Source organism: Megalobrama amblycephala, linkage group LG3 (genome assembly GCF_018812025.1).
Source record: "Megalobrama amblycephala isolate DHTTF-2021 linkage group LG3, ASM1881202v1, whole genome shotgun sequence".
In the NCBI taxonomy this organism is placed as follows: Eukaryota; Metazoa; Chordata; class Actinopteri; order Cypriniformes; family Xenocyprididae; genus Megalobrama; species Megalobrama amblycephala.
The window spans coordinates 59553273-59574759 of NC_063046.1; the positions used below are offsets into that span (position 1 = coordinate 59553273).

At 37.9% G+C, this 21487-nt stretch overlaps 1 protein-coding gene across 1 annotated transcript; it reads right to left on the reverse strand.

The window, feature by feature from the left end:
- Positions 1-4149: 4149 nt before the first annotated feature.
- On the reverse strand, positions 4150-20075 carry LOC125265806 (trace amine-associated receptor 13c-like). The gene is made up of 3 exons (XM_048186302.1): positions 19771-20075; positions 9641-10002; positions 4150-6785 (listed from the first exon to the last, which is right to left on the reverse strand). The coding sequence occupies exons 2-3, from the start codon at positions 9852-9854 to the stop codon at positions 5911-5913; spliced, it is 1089 nt and encodes a 362-aa protein (XP_048042259.1). The 5' UTR covers positions 9855-10002; positions 19771-20075; the 3' UTR covers positions 4150-5910.
- Between the last annotated feature and the right edge of the window lie 1412 nt (positions 20076-21487).

Genomic DNA, 21487 nt, shown 5'->3' on the forward strand with positions numbered 1-21487 from the left:
TAAAGGTACCTTGCAAGTATCGTACATTTGAACACTAAACAGTGATTTAGTATTGATTTGTAAAACTTACCTTTGTCAGCAAAGGTGTTTTATTACTGAAGAAACTGATGATTCCTTTCCAGATTGTCTTTGACATTTTCCTATAGCTCTAGTAACAGTACCTCTTCCGGTTCAACTCTATCATTACTCATTCTGACCTACGTATGTGTGTGTGACCTTTGTGTATGTTATGTTATGTGTTTGTTAGTTTAGTTATGTGTTTGTGAGTTAGTTAATAAAGACTGTGCACAATACCGGTTTGGTTCTGACTCCGTCTGCTAATAAATTGCCTCTAAGGTGATTTAGATCCTGACTACATGCTGTAAGTAGCACGGTACAATAAGAATGTTATTTTTCCATAACCTGGAAATGAACATTTCTTAGAATTAATAAACAATCAACACTGAGTGTTCGCTGGACAACAGGTTAATTGATTGTAATATTAAGCTTAATGTAGCTATATCCAGTTAATCTGATTAACAGATTTACATATTCATAATTAATCATAATTAATAATCATATTGAGTTATGAATAATTATTAATATTTCCCCTTTGAGTTAATTCGCTACAAGAATGAACCTCATTTGTTTTTGTGGAAGCCCAAACGTGCTGCGTAACACACGAGAAAGAACCTCATTGGTTCTTGCAGAAGCTCAAGTGTCCTGCGTAACACGACAATGAACCTAATTGGTTCTTACGGAAGTTCAAACGTGCTGCGTAACACGAGAATGGACCTCATTGGTTCTTGTGGAAGCTCAAACATGTTACCTAATACATGAGAATGAACCTCATTGATTCTTGCTGAAGTTCAAATGTACTGTGTAACACAAGAATGAACCTCATTGGTTCTTACGGGAGTTCAAACGTACTGTGTAACACGAGAATGAACCTCATTGGTTTTTGCAGAAGCTCAAACGTGCTGTGTAACATGAGAATGAACCTCATTGGTTCTTGTGGAAGCTCAAACATGTTACGTAATGCACGAGAATGAACCTCATTGGTTCTTATGGAAGTTCAAACATACTGAGTAACACGAGAATAAACCTCATTGGTTCTTGTGGAAGCTCAAACGTGTTACGTAACACAAGAATGAACCTCATTGGTTCTTGTGGAAGCTCAAACGTGTTACGTAACACGAGAATGAACCTCATTGGTTGTTGTGGAAGCTCAAACGTGTTACGTAACATACAAGAATGAACCTCATTGGTTCTTGTGGAAGCTCAAACGTGTTACGTAACACGAGAATGAACCTCATTGGTTGTTGTGGAAGCTCAAACGTGTTACGTAACATACAAGAATGAACCTCATTGGTTCTTGCAGAAGCTCAAATGTGTTACGTAACACACGAGAATGAACCTCATTGGTTCTTGTGGACACTCAGAAGTGCTGCGTAACACGAGAATGAACCTCATTGGTTCTTGCAGAAGCTCAAATGTGTTACGTAACATACGAGAATGAACCTCATTGGTTCTAGTGGAAGCTCAAATGTGTTACGTAACACAAGAATGAACCTCATTGGTTCTTGTGGACGCTCAAACGTGTTACGTAACATGAGAATGAGCCTCATTGGTTCTTGTGGACGCTCAGAAGTGCTGCGTAACACGAGAATGAACCTCATTGGTTCTTGCAGAAGCTCAAACGTGTTACGTAACACGAGAATGAACCTCACTGGTTCTAGTGGAAGCTCAAACATGTTATGTAACACAAGAATGAACCTCATTGGTTCTTGTGGACGTTCAAACGTGTTACATAACACGAGAATGAACCTCATTGATTCTTGCAGAACCTCAAACGTGTTACGTAACACACAAGAATGAACCTCATTGGTTCTAGTGGAAGCTCAAACGGGTTACGTAACACAAGAATGAACCTCATTGGTTCTTGTGGATGCTCAAACGTGTTACGTAACACACGAGAATGATCCTCATTGGTTCTAGTGGAAGCTCAAACGTGTTACGTAACACAAGAATGAACCCCCATTGGTTCTTGCAGAAGCTCAAATGTGTTACGTAACACACGAGAATGAACCTCACTGGTTCTAGTGGAAGCTCAAACATGTTATGTAACACAAGAATGAACCTCATTGGTTCTTGTGGATGCTCAAATGTGTTACATAACATGAGAATGAACCTCATTGGTTCTTGTGGAAGCTCAAACGTGTTACGTAACACACGAGAATGAACCTCACTGGTTCTAGTAGAAGCTCAAATGTGTTATGTAACACAAGAATGAACGTCATTGGTTCTCGTGGAAGCTCAAACGTGTTACATAACATGAGAATGAACCTCATTGGTTCTTGTGGACGCTCAGAAGTGCTGCGTAACACGAGAATGAACCTCATTGGTTCTTGTGGAAGCTCAAACGTGTTACGTAACACACAAGAATGAACCTCATTGGTTCTAGTGGAAGCTCAAACGTGTTACGTAACACAAAAATGAACCTCATTGGTTCTTGTGGACGCTCAAACGTGTTACGTAACACACGAGAATGAACCTCATTGGTTCTAGTGGAAGCTCAAACGGGTTACGTAACACAAGAATGAACCTCATTGGTTCTTGTGGAAGCTCAAACGTGTTATGTAACACAAGAATGAACCTCACTGGTTCTTGCAGAAGCTCAAACGTGTTATGTAACACACGAGAATGAACCTCACTGGTTCTAGTGGAAGCTCAAACGTGTTATGTAACTCACGAGAATGAACCTCACTGGTTCTAGTGGAAGCTCAAACGTGTTATGTAACTCACGAGAATGAACCTCATTGGTTCTTGCAGAAGCTCAAATGTGTTACGTAACACACGAGAATGAACCTCATTGGTTCTAGTGGAAGCTCAAACGTGTTACGTAACACAAGAATGAACCTCATTGGTTCTTGCAGAAGCTCAAACGTGTTACGTAACACACGAGAATGAACCTCACTGGTTCTAGTGGAAGCTCAAACGTGTTACGTAACACAAGAATGAACCTCATTGGTTCTTGCAGAAGCTCAAACGTGTTACGTAACACAAGAATGAACCTCATTGGTTCTTGTGGAAACTCAAACTTGTTACGTAACACGACAATGAACCTCATTGGTTCTTACGGAAGGTCAAACGTTTTACATAACACACAAGAATGAACCTCACTGGTTCTTGTGGAAGCTCAAACGGGTTACGTAACACAAGAATGAACCTCATTGGTTCTTGTGGACGCTCAGAAGAGCTGCATAACACAAGAATGAACCTCATTGGATCTTGTGGACGCTCAAATGTGTTACGTAACACACAAGAATGAACCACATCAGTTCTTGTGGAAGCTCAAACATGCTGCGTAACACGAGAATTAACCTCATTGGTTCTTGTGGAAGCTCAAACGTGCTGCGTAACACGAGAATTAACCTCATTGGTTCTAATGGATGCTCAAACGTGTTACGTAACACAAGAATGAACCTCATTGGTTCTTGTGGACACTCAAACGTGTTATGTAACACACAAGAATGAACCGCATCAGTTCTTGTGGAAGTTCAAACGTGCTGCGTAACACGAGAATTAACCTCATTGGTTCTTGTGGAAGCTCAAATGTGCTGCGTAACACAAGAAGGAACCTCCGGTTTTGTGAAATCCAAAATCACAAATAAACAGAAGCAGGTCCAATTGAATAAATAGGTGCATTCTCTCTTTTTTATGTGAAATAATAAACAGTGAAGTTTTGCGATCTAGCTCATTTTCAGTTTGTTGCCCACTGCTAAATTTAAGACAAGAATTATACTAAAGCCTTTTTCTCACAGGGCCTTCTCTTTTTCTCTTTTCTCTAAGGCTTTGATTCTAAAGTCTGAAATGTGTGTTGGGCTATGTTTACTCTTTATTGTTATTTTATGCAGTTTAAACATGTATGTGGATGAAACTCTATTGTAAGCGGTCTTTCTTCATTGTAGAACCAGCCCATAGTGTTGTGCAATTATATATATATATATTTTTTATCAACCCTTTGAACGTGAGAGACAAGTTACAGCCTGAGGCAGTCAGTGTGGTTCTGCGGCTGAAGCTGTGAATATTTAAACAGAAGACTGACAGACTTTTAGCCCTGTCACCTACTATTATCCACACTCACTGAACACAGGGGACAGATTTGCTTCAATTTGTTTATTGATTGCACTGATTATGTACTTCACAGTTTTAAGAGTGCCCACCAGTTATTACAAAAAGTATATACCTATTTATTTATTTTTTACTTTATAATTTTTTAGAAATGAAAATCTAAAAGTGGAAAGAAGAATCTATAATTCTGTATTTAGTGTTTTTAAGAAAAAAAAAGTACCTCAGCTGTATTATTCAAGTAAATTACATGATTGAATATTGAATATGATGAATTTGACTCACCTAATTACACCAATAAAAAAATGTTCAGAGTCAGATTTGGAAGAAATAACTTTTTACAGAGCATCTAGAACTTTTCACCTTAGAAAAAATGTGTGAGGTGTTTAAGTAAATCACATTCAAAAATGTCTCACAAACATATTTTACAGGTTTATGTTGGATACACAAAACAATAATCATTAAGGCATCTGTTGTCTTATGTACAACGGCACACAATAAGATGTCATGGTATCTGATATTAATATGATATTCTGCACTGAATAAAAAAAATAAATAACTGCAAGGACTTGCTAATAAAGACTATAATCCTATGTAAAATATATAATGACAACTGCCACAGTCCTTAAAACGATGCTCATTGTTGTCCCTGAACCATTTGTGAAAGAGATCCTGAAAAACAAACTTAATCTCTCGAGGCTAAAGTTATTCAGCACTGCACATGACATGCGGGGAAAAAAATGTATATCGTGGTCATGAATTAACAATTTGTTCCCAAGACTTACTAATACATCAGCATGTTTTACTCATGTGTAAATCATGTGCACAATATAAAAAATTTGTTCAATAGTTTTGCTAAATCGTGGCGATATTGTAATAATTAGTTTGTTTTATGCCTGGTTCAGGCTACACAATATCAGCCCGATTTTTTTGAAATAGTGTGTCGTGGTGATTTGTAAATGACAATGGCCATTGGGACACAAGAATAGATTTTTTTTAATCTCGCAAATGTGTCATAGTGGATGATAACCAACACCGTGTCTGCAACGCTTCACAACATCCCGACAGAAAGACTAGAATGTTTTTTTGGTCCTCCACGATGGGTTCCATCACGTCTGACGAGCATTGGTATCAGTGAGCATAAATTTTGACTTGACTTGATCTGTGCCGTTGACCAATAGGAGCACAGAAGCTCTTCCGTACACAGGTTTCAAACATGGCAAAACGAGAGAGAGACTATGGTATTGGTGCTGCTAGGAGGAATTATGCAATGGAGGAAAGGTTTGTGGAAGATATGGCAACAATACTCCTGCCTTTACGATGTTTCCTCGAAGGATGACCATGACAGATTGAAAAAAGAGAAATGAAACGATAGCAGAGGTGCTTCAGCAACCTTGGAATAAGCATTAAGCTAACATGCCGCTTAGGTAGCCATTGTTTGTTTACGCTCTCGTTCCCGAAAATCAGTCGCTAGTTCCGCCTTCTCAATGACATCATTCACGTCGTTAAAGACGGCAAGCAATGATTGGCCAGGAAGCAATGTGTAGTCTAAAATGTTTCTTGTCCACGACGCAACAAGAATTTAGGAGTCTAAATCACATAATCTGATCATAAGAGACAAAAATATTGTGTAGTCTGAACCTGGCATTAGTTCAATTGAAAGTTGAAACGAGGTAACAAATTCTTAGTCACGATACATATTTTTGTCCGCTTATCATGTGCCGTGCTCCGTAGAAAGTGACATGAGGTACAGTAAGTGAAGTCAGTGCCAGCCAGTGCCCAACTAGAGATCCGAAAACCTCAGCTTTTCTCTGAGTGAGGCTGCGATCTATCCCGCTGAAAGAGCAAGGTCAGCCCTTTCCTAAAACGGTGGTCCCGCACACTGTAAATTATCACATTGCAGCAACTGTTGCCCGTCAGAATCCAAAATGCAAAAAAGGAGAAGTTGCACCAGGTGTATCCCACTACATTGCCCAGCACAAATACGGCGATAGGAGAGAATGAGGCTGTGAAGGCAAAGGTGAGGATTCCAATGGTTTTAGCTGCTTTGATGTCAGAAAAAGAGGGTCTATGGGGACAACCACCAGCTCCTGCATCCGTGCCAAGACTTCCCTCAGAGAGCAGCTTCCGTTTGCGGGAGTAACGGCGGATACTGGTAAAGGACAGGATATTGACGGCTAATGTGCCACCTAGTAAACTGAAGTCAAAGGCTGGAAACAGCAGAAGGATGTTTGCATCTGGAGGCAATTGATTCCCGATTAGTAAGGGTGCATAGTTGCACATTCGGCTGCATTCGTTGTACTCCAGCGTGAAGCTGTTGCTCAGCATAAGCGGGGCCATGGCCAGTAAGAAGCTGCCTGCCCAGGACAAGAGAATTAGGAACAGGGTACGATGCCGTGTCACAAGAGCGTCTTTATGCAGCGGACGCAGGATTGCCACACATCGCTCCACTGTCATCAGAAAGATGGTACTAATTGAGACAAAGGTGCATCCAGCAAAAACTGGACCAATCAGCATGCAGGGTTGCCAAGGTCCTGATCCACCCTCCAGTGAGGCTGTTGAGATGCCCTGGTACCACGTCGGTGGAGTGCTGGTCACCATGAGAGAGATTTCGGTGTATACAGAAAATGGTACCACCCAGACTCCAACCATCATGTCGGCGATGGCCAGGGACACTGCAAGACAAATATAGAAAGTATTGCAGATTGCATCAACATTTCAACCAAACATTTTCGTTTTGCTCTAGAGGTCAGCCTGACTCATCTGAGGGTGTGTTCACACTTGGCAGGTTCGGTTCGATTAAAACGAATTCAGGTGCGATTGCTCTTTTAGTGCAGTTCATTTGAATAAGTGTGAACACTACCATCCGAACTCTGGTGCGCACAAAACAAGAGGACCGAGACCCCTGAAAAGGTGGGTCTCGGTCCACTTCCAAATGAACTCTGGTGCAATTCGACTGAAATATGAACGCAACAGGAACCAAATACATCTAAACAAACCAAATACAGGATGTGATGTCACAAGATGCATTCCTAAAAGGGCCCTGTTTACGCCTGGTATTAAAGGGATAGTTCACCCAAAAATGAAAATTTGATGTTTATCTGCTTACCCCCAGCACATCCAAGATCGCGCTCTGACAACGGCAGTGATGTCTCGCGCTTACACTTCAATGAGTGCTAGACATTACTGCCGTTGTCAGAGCGCAATCAGACCTCACTAACCGAGTGCTGAACGCAGTTGGACATTGTGGTGTTTTAGAGGTAAAAAATGATATAAATACTGTTTGGTTTCTTGCACAAACAGATCGTTTTGTGTCTTAGGACATCAGTGTGTCATCACAAACTGCAGGGTTTAATTCGGATTTGTCTATGCAAGTTTTTTCCACTCTTATTGATAGAGTTCCCATTCACATTTGACTGACAGACGGCAACGGTTGCAGTTAAAAATCATCATTTGTGTTCTCCTGAAGAAACAAAGTCACCTACATCTCGGATGCGCTGGGGGTAAGCAGATAAACATCAAATTTTCATTTTTGGGTGAACTATCCCTTTAAGATGCTTTTTGGTCGATTGGATCATAAGTTGACGAGGAAGACACATTCCCATTTACACCTGATGTTTTAGTCTGGTTCTTTTGTCCACTTTCAACCACTTCTGCCCTGATTTCTTCAAGGAGAGGGTCTATGGGTGGGTAAATGTATGGGTTTTATCCAACCCAGTCTCATTAGAAAAACATACCTGTGGGAACGTTTTCACGAGTCGCAAAATATGTACCGATACATACATATCACTGCATTTTCGATGTGAAATGTCCACTGAGTGGTGCTAAAAGCATTCATTTTTTTGCCGGAACAAATAAACGCGAATATGGTACGTTTTTATGACGTTGGTTTTTATACCAATCACTGCAGTTCTGATTTGAAATTTGCACTCCTTTGCGTTTTAAAATAATGTACCACCAGCACTACACCTAAACCTACCCGATAGTGTTAACAAAAGCAAATGTGACATAAAAAGCATCCGTAATCGTGCCGATTTAGCTTGTTTAGATCTCTTTTTGAGCTCTTTTACCATGACTCGCCTTTCACAGGATTTGTACCCAGGGCTTCCTTGTCTTAAGTACAACTCTGTATCAGGTGAGCTACAGAGCAAGCTTGTTATGTCGGAAGAGCGAAACATGTGGAGCTGGTTAAGCGATGCAAAGTCCAAAATATATTTGTTTGCAAATCGTGCAATTGGTAAAAAATATTTTGAAGTCATAACATAATATTGTGCAAGGAGACATAAAAACGAGTCTTTATTAATCCATAAACTGACCCCGTAATCATAACTGTGTATGAAAACGTTAAAAGCGCTTACTGTTACTGCCTCTAGCGTTGATTTCTGTTGGATACTTCAGTGATATGTATGCATTGGTACGTATTTTGGCGACTCACGAAAACGTTCCCACAGGTACGTCTTTCCTATGAGACCAGGTTGGTTTTTTCAGATATTTCCATCTAACGGACAAAATATGCTTGTGCGATTTACGTTTGAATGCACCCGGAGACAATGAAAAAACACAGGATCAGACCAGACCAAACGCAGTGAGTGTGTGTTAGAAATCAGGAATGGTGAGAGAACATTGTGCTTGGTATGTTTTTTGTCTTCAAACCAAATTGGGGTCTTCAGCCGTCTGGCTAGTGTGCTTTCCATTATATATGCTTTAAGTCAGTAGGCGGAGAGCAGGTGGTCTTTAGTGGCTGTTTGAAAACATTTGACCACATGAGCGTTTCCATGAAAGCAATCCGGTCAAATGCGTTTTTGACTATCCCTGGAAGTGGTCAAAAGTTGACAAGCTCAACATGAATGCTAACAAATCAATTCAAGTCCAGTTTTATGTTGAACTGATAAGGGTACGTGTGCAGAGGGAGAATATTCACAAGGTAAATAGTTTAGGTTTTACAATGTGAGCATCATTATCATCAGTTGTGGGTGAGTACTGGTTCACACATATTTAACAATTAATTAAAGAATTCAATGTACAGTAATGTGTACGTGTAATGGAACTTATACTGTGGGCTGTCTGAATACTCGATTCTGATTGGCTGGAAGGTGTGCAATAAAACTGTTTAATGCACAGGTAGTTCCAGTTAGTTTAATTACTGAGTGAGACAGAATCATATTGAAACAGGACAAAAAACTGTGTAGAAATCTATCTGTGGGACCTTTCGGGTGGTGTGACCCCTTTCTTGGGGTCCTAATTTAGACCTGAGAGAACAAATTCAGAAGTGTGAGATAGAAAGTCGCAATTATACCTTTTTTATTTTTTATTTAGTAGCGGAAACAAGCTTCCATTTTTTCAGTTTGGCCAAACAATAAAAAGATTAATATTTCTTCTGATTCGTCACACTCAGAACACTACAGTGTGGGATACAGTACTGAGGAAAACAGACAACATTTGCATACTGTAAACACTGCAGATACTACAATTTGCGAAAGTAGTAGCATGCCATCCTGAACATATACTGTATGTAAATCATTGTGTTTACCTTTGAGGTAGCCCTGTGGTGTCCGAGAATGCCGGATCTGCATGAAAACAGTAAGTGTCACCACGTTCCCCACCACAATGGCGAAGGCCAGACTGACCATGAACATGACTGCCAACGTTCGGTTTAGCAGTCCACAGCAGCGGGCTGTGCAGAGAGGTGCCAAAGTTTGTCCTGTCCATGGATATTCAGTCACGGTCTGGTTAGCAGTCTCCATTATCCCAAGTTGAGATTGCCTGGGTACACCAAAGTTGTCCAATAGTGCAGTCTTCCTACAGTCTTCATGCCTCAAGCAAGCACTGATATAGATGGGCTAATCAAGTCAATTCTTTTTGTGGTTTTGTTGTTTGCAGTGAATTACAACCCTGTGAAAGAGCAGAGAAAACTGTTTGCACATTTTAACACAATACAATACACTGTAATCAAAGCTTGTATTTCACTTGCTCCCAGTTGCATGGTGTTGATAGCAAGTCTGTGCAAATGTATGGTAATAAATCAAGAGTCCAATTTTATTTAGAATTGGTAAGGACAAGTGTACAGAGGAAGAATATTTGCAAGGTAAATTGTTTGGGTTTTACCATGTGAGCATCATTATCATCAGTTGAGGATGAGTACTCGTTCACACATATTTAATTAAAGAATTAAATGTACAGTAATGTGTATGTGTAATGGATGTATAATTCATTCATTCAAATAAATGTAATCTTACGCACTACTTACGCACTACTTTATCTACTGACGATCATTTTTACCCTTCTGGTCAAACATTGTGCTGCAAACATCAATAACAGCTTTAAGTTGTCAATGCTGGCAAATGACCATGGTATAAGTGGGATAATCCATGGCTAGCTGTGCATTAAACCATTTGATAAGCTGGTCAACAATTGGATAAAGCAATTATTCAATAAAAAAATGACACCCTTGCAAAAAAAAAAAAAAAAAAAAAAAAAAAAAAAAAGTTTATTAAAGTGCCTCATTAGTATACTTTAGAGCTGCACGATTCTGGATAAAATGAGAATCACGATTTTTTGGTTTCAAATAGACATCACGATTCTCCCATGATTCTGAATATACAGCTAAACAAAATAACATGTAATTTATTAGAGGTTCTGACAAAATATTTCTGCTGGAAAATGTTTCATTAATTTGAAAGAATTAATTTGAAAGATGATTCAGTGTTTTTGAACAAATCTTTTAAATGAATGATTCAAAGACAAATACATTTTTTAACAGTCACTTGTCGCCACCTAGTGGTGAAGATGTAATTGATACAACCGTTATTTGAAGTGCCAATTTAGTTTCAAAAGGTGGTTTGCTCTATTTTGTTCGCTATCGTAGACATCAGTGTTTATATCCTAACTTTAAACTTTTATCTCAGTACTTTTGTGATGATTTGAATATTTGTAACACAGAGAAATAACCACTGTAGGGTTCAAAACGGCTCTCTCTGACTCTGATCTGAATGTTCTGGTATGATTTTGTCAAAGGTTTAATAGATACAGGAGAATCATTGTCATTAATAAATTAGATAACGTGGGTTGCGTTCGAATCGAGATTGTGACCTTTTTACGATTAATTGACCAACTCTAGTATACTTCTTTTAAACTAAAATGAGAGAGTATGGTAATTTTACATGTTTCTTGTTGTCTTTTGTAGTTCTTTTGGCTCCTCTGTTACTCCCTGATGGTTTGCACCTGTGTCTTGTTTATCTAGTTATCCATGTGTAAATAAGCCCCAGTGTTTGCTGTGTCGGGGTACGTTTAAATGACAATGATGTGCAAAAATGGAAAACTTTCACGTACAGACGACACCATTGTCAAAACGATCCCAGTTCGCACGGATCTGTGAAAACGACTAAAAACGCTGTATTATGCTGCCAGGCCAGTAGTTGGCGATGTCACTTTGTGAGGAAACCTTAGATGTGCATGACATCACTGTTTTCACAAATTTGCATTTTTGTAGATTACATGGAGATGATAATGGCATCATTTTTTGAAAAACTTGCACTTTGTAGCCCATTTTCAAAAGTTTGCATTTTCAGGTCCCTAAAACGGCGTTGTCATGTAAATGAACAGCCAAAACGAACAAAAAGTTTTCAGTTTTTAGTTGAAAATGATGTGTAAACACCCCCTTAGTTTGTCAGTTGTCTCTTGTATTCCTGCCCTTTGTGTTCCTGTTTTTAATAATGTTTAGATTTTGGAAAACAAGACAAAAATAATGATTTTTACAGTGTCTCTTTCTGGCATACATGATTAAACAGTGGAAGAAACAAAGATGATTGATAAAGACAAAAAAGCGTGTCAAAATCTCTCCATAGTTGTTATGAGACATTCAGTGTAATTTGTGAGGCTCTGGGAAATTTCTGTGTCCCAGAAGCTATTAGAGATGTTTACAAAAGCAAGTGTGCACATACAGTACTTTGTAATTTTAACAAACTCTTAACCCTATACTTCAGAGCTTCATTCGTCCAGCACATAGACATGAATAATGCAGCGTCCTGAGCCATATACTGTATATAGAGACTGAAATATCACTTGGGGGTGAACATTTTTGCATTAAGTGCAGTAAGACACTAGCAATGCATTGGCAACCACCCAATAGTAGTGCACAGCAATACCTTTTCAATTAAATTCCTAAAATAGCAAACAGGATGGAGAATTGCAATGCAAATTTGAATGTAAGGATGATGTAGAAGCAGGGCAGAGCCGTGGGAATGGAGCAAGGCCGGTGGTTTTAGTGTGAAGAACATTTTAATAATCCAAAGAACCTTTTTCCACTACAAAGAACCTTTTTTGGAATGGAAAGGTTCTATGGATTTGAAAGTTTCTGGTAACACTTTACTTGAAGGGGTGTGCATAAGACTGACATGACACCTTCATAATCATGACATGACATGTGTCATGAATATGAAGGAGGTTTTATGAATGTTTATGACAACTGTCATTAAGTGTCATTCGCTCAATTATGTCATTTTTAATGCAAAGATGACATTGTTTGAGATGTCCAAGTTATGACAACTTGACATAAACTAATACATCATAACCTGTCAGTGTCTTTGTCATGACAACTTGACATTATTTAGCTTTATGGGTTAACATTACATTAAACTGTCATGTGGTTGGTTTTGACATGAGGCCATTATAATAGTGTCATGAATATGTATCTTGAGCTCAAGTACAGTGGTACAAATTGAACTTGTCATTAAAATGTCATTAAGTGACAATACTCTGACAAATAATTTTATAACAGCGTCATGACTATTTTTCATTTCATGTTTTTTTTTTTTTTTTTTTTTTTTTTTTTTTTTTTCCACCAACAGAAGGTCAGATAATAGACAATTTCAAATTTCGTAAAAAAGATGACACTGTTATAAAATAATGGTAACACTTTATTTTAGGGTCTTTTAACTAGTTGCTTATTACTATTAGCATTCATATGGCTAAAATATTGGCTATTTATTAGTACTTATAAAGCACATATTAATGCCTTATTCTGCATGATCGTATTCTACATTCTTAATCCTACCCAATACCTAAACCTAACAATTAACTATAATAAGCAGTAAATTAAGAGTTTATTGAGGAAAAAGTCATGGTTAATCATGTATATATGTTTTCACTATACTGAAGTGTTACCAAAATAATGTAATGTAATGTTAACCCATAAAGCTAAGTAGTTTTTTTAAGTATGATAATTAATCTGCTATGTCATGTTTATGACAGGTTATGATGTTTTGCTAATGTCAAGTTGTCATGACAAAGACACTGACAGGTTATGATGTATTGGTTTATGTCAAGTTGTCGTAACAAAGACATCTCAAACAATGTCATCTTTGCATTAAAAATGACATAATTGAGCGAATGACACTTAATGACAGTTGTCATAAACATTCATAAAACCTCCTTCATATTCATGACACGTGTCATGTCAAGATTATGAAGGTGTCATGTCAGTCTTATGCACACCCCTTCAAGTAAAGTGTTACCAAGTTTCTTCATAAATTCTAACAAAGAACCTTTATTTTTAAATACAGTTGGTGTGATTAACAGTGCTGCAGAGAAACAGGAACCAATATAAAATTGATTTTTAATCAACATATATGGATGTATTACATTTAGGAAGATGTCGTTCTGTCTTGTAATTCTTGCAGCATCTCTTCAAATAGAACCCAAACTTTAGCCTTGACTGATTTCATTGCTTTTAAACTCCAGCTCTCAGTGTACTAACTGAACTTTAGCATGATAAATATTATGTGAGCATTAAAATAGAAAGCTCTGCTGGGGCTTCTTAGCAGTTATGACAGCGTCTCAACTGGACACCAACACACAGCCACGACTCACACAGTCTCTCTCTGTCGTTCTCTCACTATCTGTCAAAAAAGTTTTACATCTTTTACTACACATGCATTTAGTAGGAAGTAGGCCAGGGTTTCTTCTAACGAATCCAACTGAGACATTGCTTTTGCAGTGGTTTATTCATTATGAACTAGAGCTCTGAGAACAGAATCAAAACTAAAACTTAACTTAGTAAATTATAGTTTATTCAACAGATTCAACAAACTACAGGATAAAATTCAACTATTGCTCTGTCTGCTTCAAAACCTGATAAGCTGCCTCTGTGTATAGGCCTACTGTTTATTGACTTAAAGGCACGGTCACATTTATCGTTACTTGGCTATCATTACTAACAGGAATCTGCCTGACTGAGAGTTTCGCATGAGGGCAAAAAAGTTTCCCACACAGATTTCGCTCATGTTCAAGCTGGTAAATTTTCACAGGCATAAAAGATCCAATGTCTCCTGTCAATAGTGCAGTGATGAATGAAGCATGGCTTTTTTGTGGTTCTTGTTTTGATTTTGGTTCTTGTTCTAAACCTTGCATGCAATGGCAAATCTGCTGCTTTTCCTCTTATATCCATCAGAACAAATGCCCTGTAAATGACACGACTCGGTGCTGCCCTCTACAGAGCCCCAGACATGACATGCAGGAAAAAAATAGTAGGCTAAATCGTGCACACAATTTACTAATTCGTTCCCTCGATTTACATCTGAGGCTGAGACTAGAAAATGCCATGTGATATTATATATTTTTTCTCCACAAGAGTTCAGCAGAGACGCCCAGTGATCAGTGATCCTCACATGATATATAGTCTACTAGCTGGGACTCCTTCTTTATGTAAACAGACGTGACGTATTGACACAAAGACGAATGGCGGCATGCTCGAATTTCCCTACCAGAACCACTCGGATTAGAAAACATTATTACAAGCTTACCTTCCATATAAAGCAATTTGCTGCCACTACACTACACTAAAGAATCCCTTTTGTATATAGCTCACTTCCACCATCACTTATGCACAGTATATAATGTATTTTTTTTTTTTTGGTTGACAGACTGGCTGTGTTCCAAAACCTAGTTGATTCAGTGTCCGTCCACATAAATGCTTCATAAGGAACACTTCATTTGGAACAGCAGTTGACTTCAATACATTAGTACGAACAGTTTGACATTAGTATGTTTTTAAACTAATGACACAGCACTCTAATATGCATAAAATACATACAGCACACAAATATTGGGTAGAATAGTATATTTTAATTTGAGGGAACTCTTATCAACTATTATTGGTAGAGTATTGTACAGTTGGACAGTTAAATAACCCGTGATTTTTGCTCCACACATGCATAGTAATTTTCCACAATCAAAAGGGTGCTACATGAGTGGAGCAAAGAAATCACAGGTACAGTTTCTCTTGTGATGCAGTGTATTTATGTATTTATTTGCATAGTTAGCAGCAGGATATGATTGGCAGTCCTCTAAACATGTTTCTGCTCATACGCAGTTCTGATTTGCAAGAGATTGACAAACCTCTTCATTTCAGAATCACGGACATATTTTAAGAGCAATGGGAGATGTGTGATGTGAATGATACGAAACTCTTATTATCATGAAAAATGAAATCAGACAAAAACAGAGGGGGAAATTCACTTGTTCCTACTGAAAGCACTGTTTGTTTGTAAGCACTATTCATTAAATTAATTATGCAGATCAGGCAAAGGAGCACAAAACCTGTGCTGAATGCTATTATTTACACTGCAGAGTTTCTATTCTGTTCCCAGTGCATGATCTGTTGAGCTGGTTTAAATGGCCTGTGCATGCACTGTAGAGTTATTTTGTTTTTAAGTGAAAGAATGTGAAGAATGTGCATATTTATATTAAAATTACTGGTAAAAATCTAGTAATTTAGAGTTAAATAAAATAATAAATAACAAAAAATCTCAAAAAAATTGCATTAACAAAGGCAGGAAAATATCAAAATGAAATTAAGATTTCTGGACATAAAAAGTGAAGAAGAGGAGAGGAGAATCAACATATTTCTTAAACCAAACTTTTTTTTTTTTTTTTTTTTTTTCACTGAGGGATTGCCTTCACCACATAAAAAAGCATTTAATACCGTCTTCTAATGTGCTAAAAATGAAAGCGCAGCTGTTCATTTTGGGACCATGATATTTTTCCAAATAGAATAGAAACTCTGCAGTGTAAATAATGGCATTCAGCACAGGTTTTGTGGACATTTGCTCCTTTGCCTGATCTGCATAATTAATTTAATGAATCGCCTGGATAGTGCTTACAAACAAACAGTGCTTTCAGTAGGAACAAGTGAATTTCCCCTTCTGTTTTTGTCTGATTTCATTTTTCATGATAATAAGAGTTTCGTATCATTCACATCACACATCTCCCATTGCTCTTAAAATATGTCTGTAATAATAAATACATAAATACACTGCATCACAAGAGAAACTGTACCTGTGATTTCTTTGCTCCACTCATGTAGCACCTTTTTGATTGTGGAAAATTACTATGCATGTGTGGAGCAAAAATCACGGGTTATTTAACTGTCCAACTGTTATTTAACTGTCCAAGAGTTCACTCAAATTAAAATATATTATTCTACCCAATATTTGTGTGCTGTATGTATTTTATGCATATTAGAGTGCTGTGTCAATAGTTTAGAAACATACTAATGTCAAACTGTTCATACTAATGTATTGAAGTCAACTGCTGTTCCAAATGAAGTGTTCCTTATGAAGCATTTATGTGGACGGACACTGAATCAACTAGGTTTTGGAACACAGCCAGTCTGTCAACCAAAAAAAAAAAATACATTATATACTGTGCATAAGTGATGGTGGAAGTGAGCTATATACAAAAGGGATTCTTTAGTGTAGTGTAGTGGCAGCAAATTGCTTTATATGGAAGTCTCTATCATTCCAGACAGTCTAGAGAAGACAGTCATCTATCAGAATAATGTTGACCAGCACTGGACCCTGAAGGCCTGGAGGCCTGTAAATTGACTCTGTCTGTCCAGCCTCTGCCTTTTCATACTTATTTTGACATCTTGCGCTTGTTATTTTTTACACTTATTATGTTTGGACCACAGTAATTGCTGCAGAGACTGATCATTCTGTGGAAATAGAAGAGAAAAAAAAAAAGGTGTGCAAAATCAGTGTGCATTAGTTCTCACTTTCCAATCAGGTGGGACACAAGAGCGTTTGAGTGGGTCACGGAGTGTGTAGTCAAAGAAACAACAACATAAAACGTAATTCTAAATGTTTTTTCTGGTGCGTGACTTTTATTTTGAAAGATGTGCGTTAAAGCTGTTGACTCGTCTGTCAGTCGCAGCTTAACGCTTTGTCCTGATTCAGTATCTGCTGTCAGATCAGATGTTGTCAGACTATATGTCAGTGACATTATTCTAACATTATCTTGCTATGAAATAAAAAGACTCTCGCCTCAGAAAAACAAACTGTCCTGTCCAGTCAGACCCAGACATTAAAGCTGCAGTCCGTAACTTTTTGGTTTAAAAATGATCCAAAATCAATGTTTGAGCAAGTACATAACCAGCCAGTGTTCAAAACTAGTCCAATTCACAACGGTAAGCTTGTAATAATGTTTTCTAATCCGAGTGGTTCTGATAGGTTTCCGTGGGAAATTCGAGCATGCCGCCATTCGTCTTTGTGTCATTATGTCACGTCTGTTTACATAAAGAAGGAGTCCCAGCTAGCAGACTATATCATGTGAGGATCTTATACAGTCTATACAGTCATTTATAGCCTTTTCTCACAGCAGCTGCAATAATTAAACTTATCGTTTTGATGACGGATTGTATTGTGTTGTTAACATTAACACTTTGACAACAAAGTATAACAATAATAATAATTTGCACGGTTTGACGTGATCCGAGCTAAGCGATCGATAGATTAAATCACCCCTGGCAGCACAATTTTTTTTTAATGCTTTTTCTCTCAGTTGGTCAAGAACAAAAATTGGCAGACATGTTACTTGTTCAGATGACATTTTCCGCTAAAAATTCTTGGTCATACTTCCCAAGGCGTACAATCTGATTCCGAAGTACAGTATCCACACCGGTGATGGACAGCAAACATTAGATTCAGGAGCCGTGCCGATGCACAACCCACCTAAAGATGTTAATTCCGCAAATAACTGCAATTGTAGGTTTCAAGCAAAGATGGCGACAAAGAGGCAGAACTTACAGACTGCAGCTTTAAGCGGTGTGCACAGCATTTTTTGTAACTTTACGCGCGGCTCCTCTTCCAAAGATGCACGACAACGAGACGATTCTGACCGAGCAGGTAAGTCTATAGCGGCATCTTACCGGTGTTGTGCTGAATTTGACTCCCTGCCAAATGATTACCCCCCTCAATGAAGTCACTACCTGATTGCCTAATCCTAACCCCTCCCCTAATCCTAAACCTACCAATAGTAGGGGGGTAATAATTTGGCGGGGGTCAGAATTCGCCACAACACCATCACCCAGTTTGTGTTTGTCCAAATTGATTGCTTACATAAATTAGAAAACATTCAAGAGATTGTAAGTTACTGTGTTTGCGGCGTGCAGATATCATGCGGAGGTGCACGCTCTGTATAAAGAGCGAATGCAACGTCACAGTTATGTTGTCAATCATGATATTACTAAAAAGTATGAATAAATTACGCAACTTGTATGTTGTGTGTTAGCTGGGAATGATTTGCATGCAGGTATGAAGTTCATTCTATTCTATATCAGACAGTGTCCGTATGTTTTTAACAGTTTATGTTAGTAGGCCTATTGTGTATTTATTATAGTAACTGTAGATTCAAAATAAAAGTCACTTATTTTATTATTTTCTATATTTTTAATGACTTTGGTGGTGGCTCATACCAACCTATACTATCTGTATTGTATTAACAAAAACTAGTTTAGGACTGCTGTTTAATAGCCTTACCTTATATACTGGTTATTCATCAGTGTTAGTGATATTCTATTCTATCAATGTGCATGTTAATTACTTGTTTGTGTGTCATCCATTTTTGCGAAATAAATTTGCTTGGTTTTTAAAAGGCAAATAACCAATTGACTGATTTAGGACACAGGTGTGCTTTCCAATAATTTGGTGATAACAGGGTTTATAATTACAAAACAAATCCTAATTGATAAAGAGAACAATGAAGAGAATAATTGAAATGTACAGTTTTCATCATCTATGATATATATTACAGAATGTGTTTTATTCTCAATATTCATAGAAAAAATAGAATGCATATTGTCATAGCTTAGAATTTGTCAATAAATAGCACATATTTACTCGTTTAAGTTAATGGTTAGTTAAAATGGAGATACTTCATCTATTAATTAATTACATTGTGTGGGGTTTTTTTTTGGGGGGGGGGGGGGGGGTTCATCTTTATGCATGCAGCTTTAATGTCCTAATATTGATTTAGAAACCATATGTACTATTTGTAATAATAAAAATAATAATGTTTCACACTACTGAAGTAGTGGAGACTAATATGATCAAAAATGGTGAGATACTATTCAGTTACCTTAAAAAAAATTGACCTTGTGCATTGATTTCAGTTGCAGGTTTAGCTTTATCAAAGATTTGAAAGCCACTACTGGACTTTTCTGTCTTGACTTCATGAAGTTTGAGGGGTGTTTAATGGTTCCTTCTCAATATATGTGAAAATATTGTCCTTTTAATGAAGATTCCTTTGCAGATAAACATGCTCTGTAAGAAATATTTATGTTTTTTTTTTCAATCTATAGCAGTCATCTTCATGTAATGCTCTTACCTGTATTTTATATTCCTGAAAACAGTTTCTGAGTAGCAAAGAACAAAGTAAAAGCCACTGTCAGCCAGTTTTGGTCCAGTCAAGATGTACAATAGAGTCCCATTTGATTCCTGGTTGAATACACAATCTCCCTTCAGAAAACAGGTAAATCTCTCACACATACGGGAAAGAGCTAGCTTTTGAAATGATCTCTCTCTGTCAGACTTGTTGTCCCTCCGCCCTCCAATGTTTTTCTTACCATCACTTCCTTCCTTTGTCTCACCTTCCACGTTTTCTACTTCCCACTCTATATTGCAGCCTCTCACTCCTTGTTGACCTAGTCTGTCTGAAACTCTTTAACTCTGTCTCTCTCTCTAACTCTCTTTCTCGCAAACGCTCAAGCCTTACAGTTACATATGCATTCCACTCTCCTCCTCTCTCTCTCTCTCTCTCTCTCTCTCTCTCTCTCTCTCTCTCTCAGTGCGTTATCCTCCCTTTCCTCGCAGTGGTCCATTTGCCACTGCACGGCCACCCTCCTCTTTCATCGAGTTCAAAAGATCTGCCATCAGTCAATGGATCCTGACTAGCTCTAGTCTTATTACTCTCATAATTACTCTTAGAATTACCTCCTCTCATATTTTTCAGAAGCAAGGTCATTGCCTCATTCATTTTCTCCTCATCTTATTTTTTCCTTCCACTTCATTTATAAAATATATATACACACAGGCACAAATACACACACAGTGGGGTCTGCATTGAAAATCTGGGACTGAAGATACATTTAAACCTGAAAACAAAATGAAACCTTGAATGCAAGTGTCTTGAATGGATGAATGTATATCAGTGGCTTAATCACCAGATCAGGTTGATTATAATGGCCTTGCACATATATTTTCAACAAATCAGTTTATAGCAGGGTTGCCAGGTCTGTGCGACAAAAGTAGCCCAATGCCCTGTCAAAAATTGGCCAAAAATTGCCTAATGTGATTTTATTAGTCGGTTGGCCAAATTCTCCATTGAATTTGTACATCTGGGTGTTGTTTTAAAGCTGCAATATGTAAGATTTTCTGTCCTCTAGAGGTCCCTAGAAGCCTATTCAAAACAAAGGCATCATCGCTTGATGACGCCAAGTTTGAGCGTGGAATCTTGGGACATGTGGTCGTCACTAGGGATGTCCCGATCACGTTTTTTTGCCCTCGAGTCCGAGTCCGAGTCATTTGATTTTGAGTATCTACCGATACCGAGTCCCGATCCGATACTGCTATAATACATAAAAAAGAATAAAGAAGAGCGAAAAAACAGATCCAGGATCCAGGAACAGTGCTTTTCAGGTTTTTCAGGTATCTAACAGTAGTTTTCGCATACAGAAAATGGATAAAGTAATTAAATATAAAATATCACTGCATATTATCTTTACTGTATAAAATAAATAAAGATTAATCATTATTGAAGTTAAAAAAACTATTCAGTCAAGAGCAGTGAGTGATTTCTTTGTTATTTGTTGTTTGATTTAACATTAAAAACAGGCAGCAGGAATAGTTTTTTTCCCTATAAGACATGCACGATCCAGTAGGCCTACATATACTGTTACACATGTGCCTTTCTTTCTCGACTAATATACGTTCACTTAAGACATAACCGACTATGTTTGCTAGGATACTCGCTAAGACGGGCATGTTGACATAATTTTTGTATGAATTTGTCCGCTGAAGCGCAAGACTTGAAAGAGAAGTCAGTA

Coding starts and splice junctions, on each gene's coding strand:
- LOC125265806 (XM_048186302.1), bottom strand. CDS start 9,854: ATGGAGACTGCTAACCAGACCGTGACTGAATATCCATGGACAGGACAA. Junction 6,786..9,640: donor ACCACAGGGCTACCTCAAAG/GTAAACACAATG, acceptor TTTGTCTTGCAG/TGTCCCTGGCCATCGCCGAC.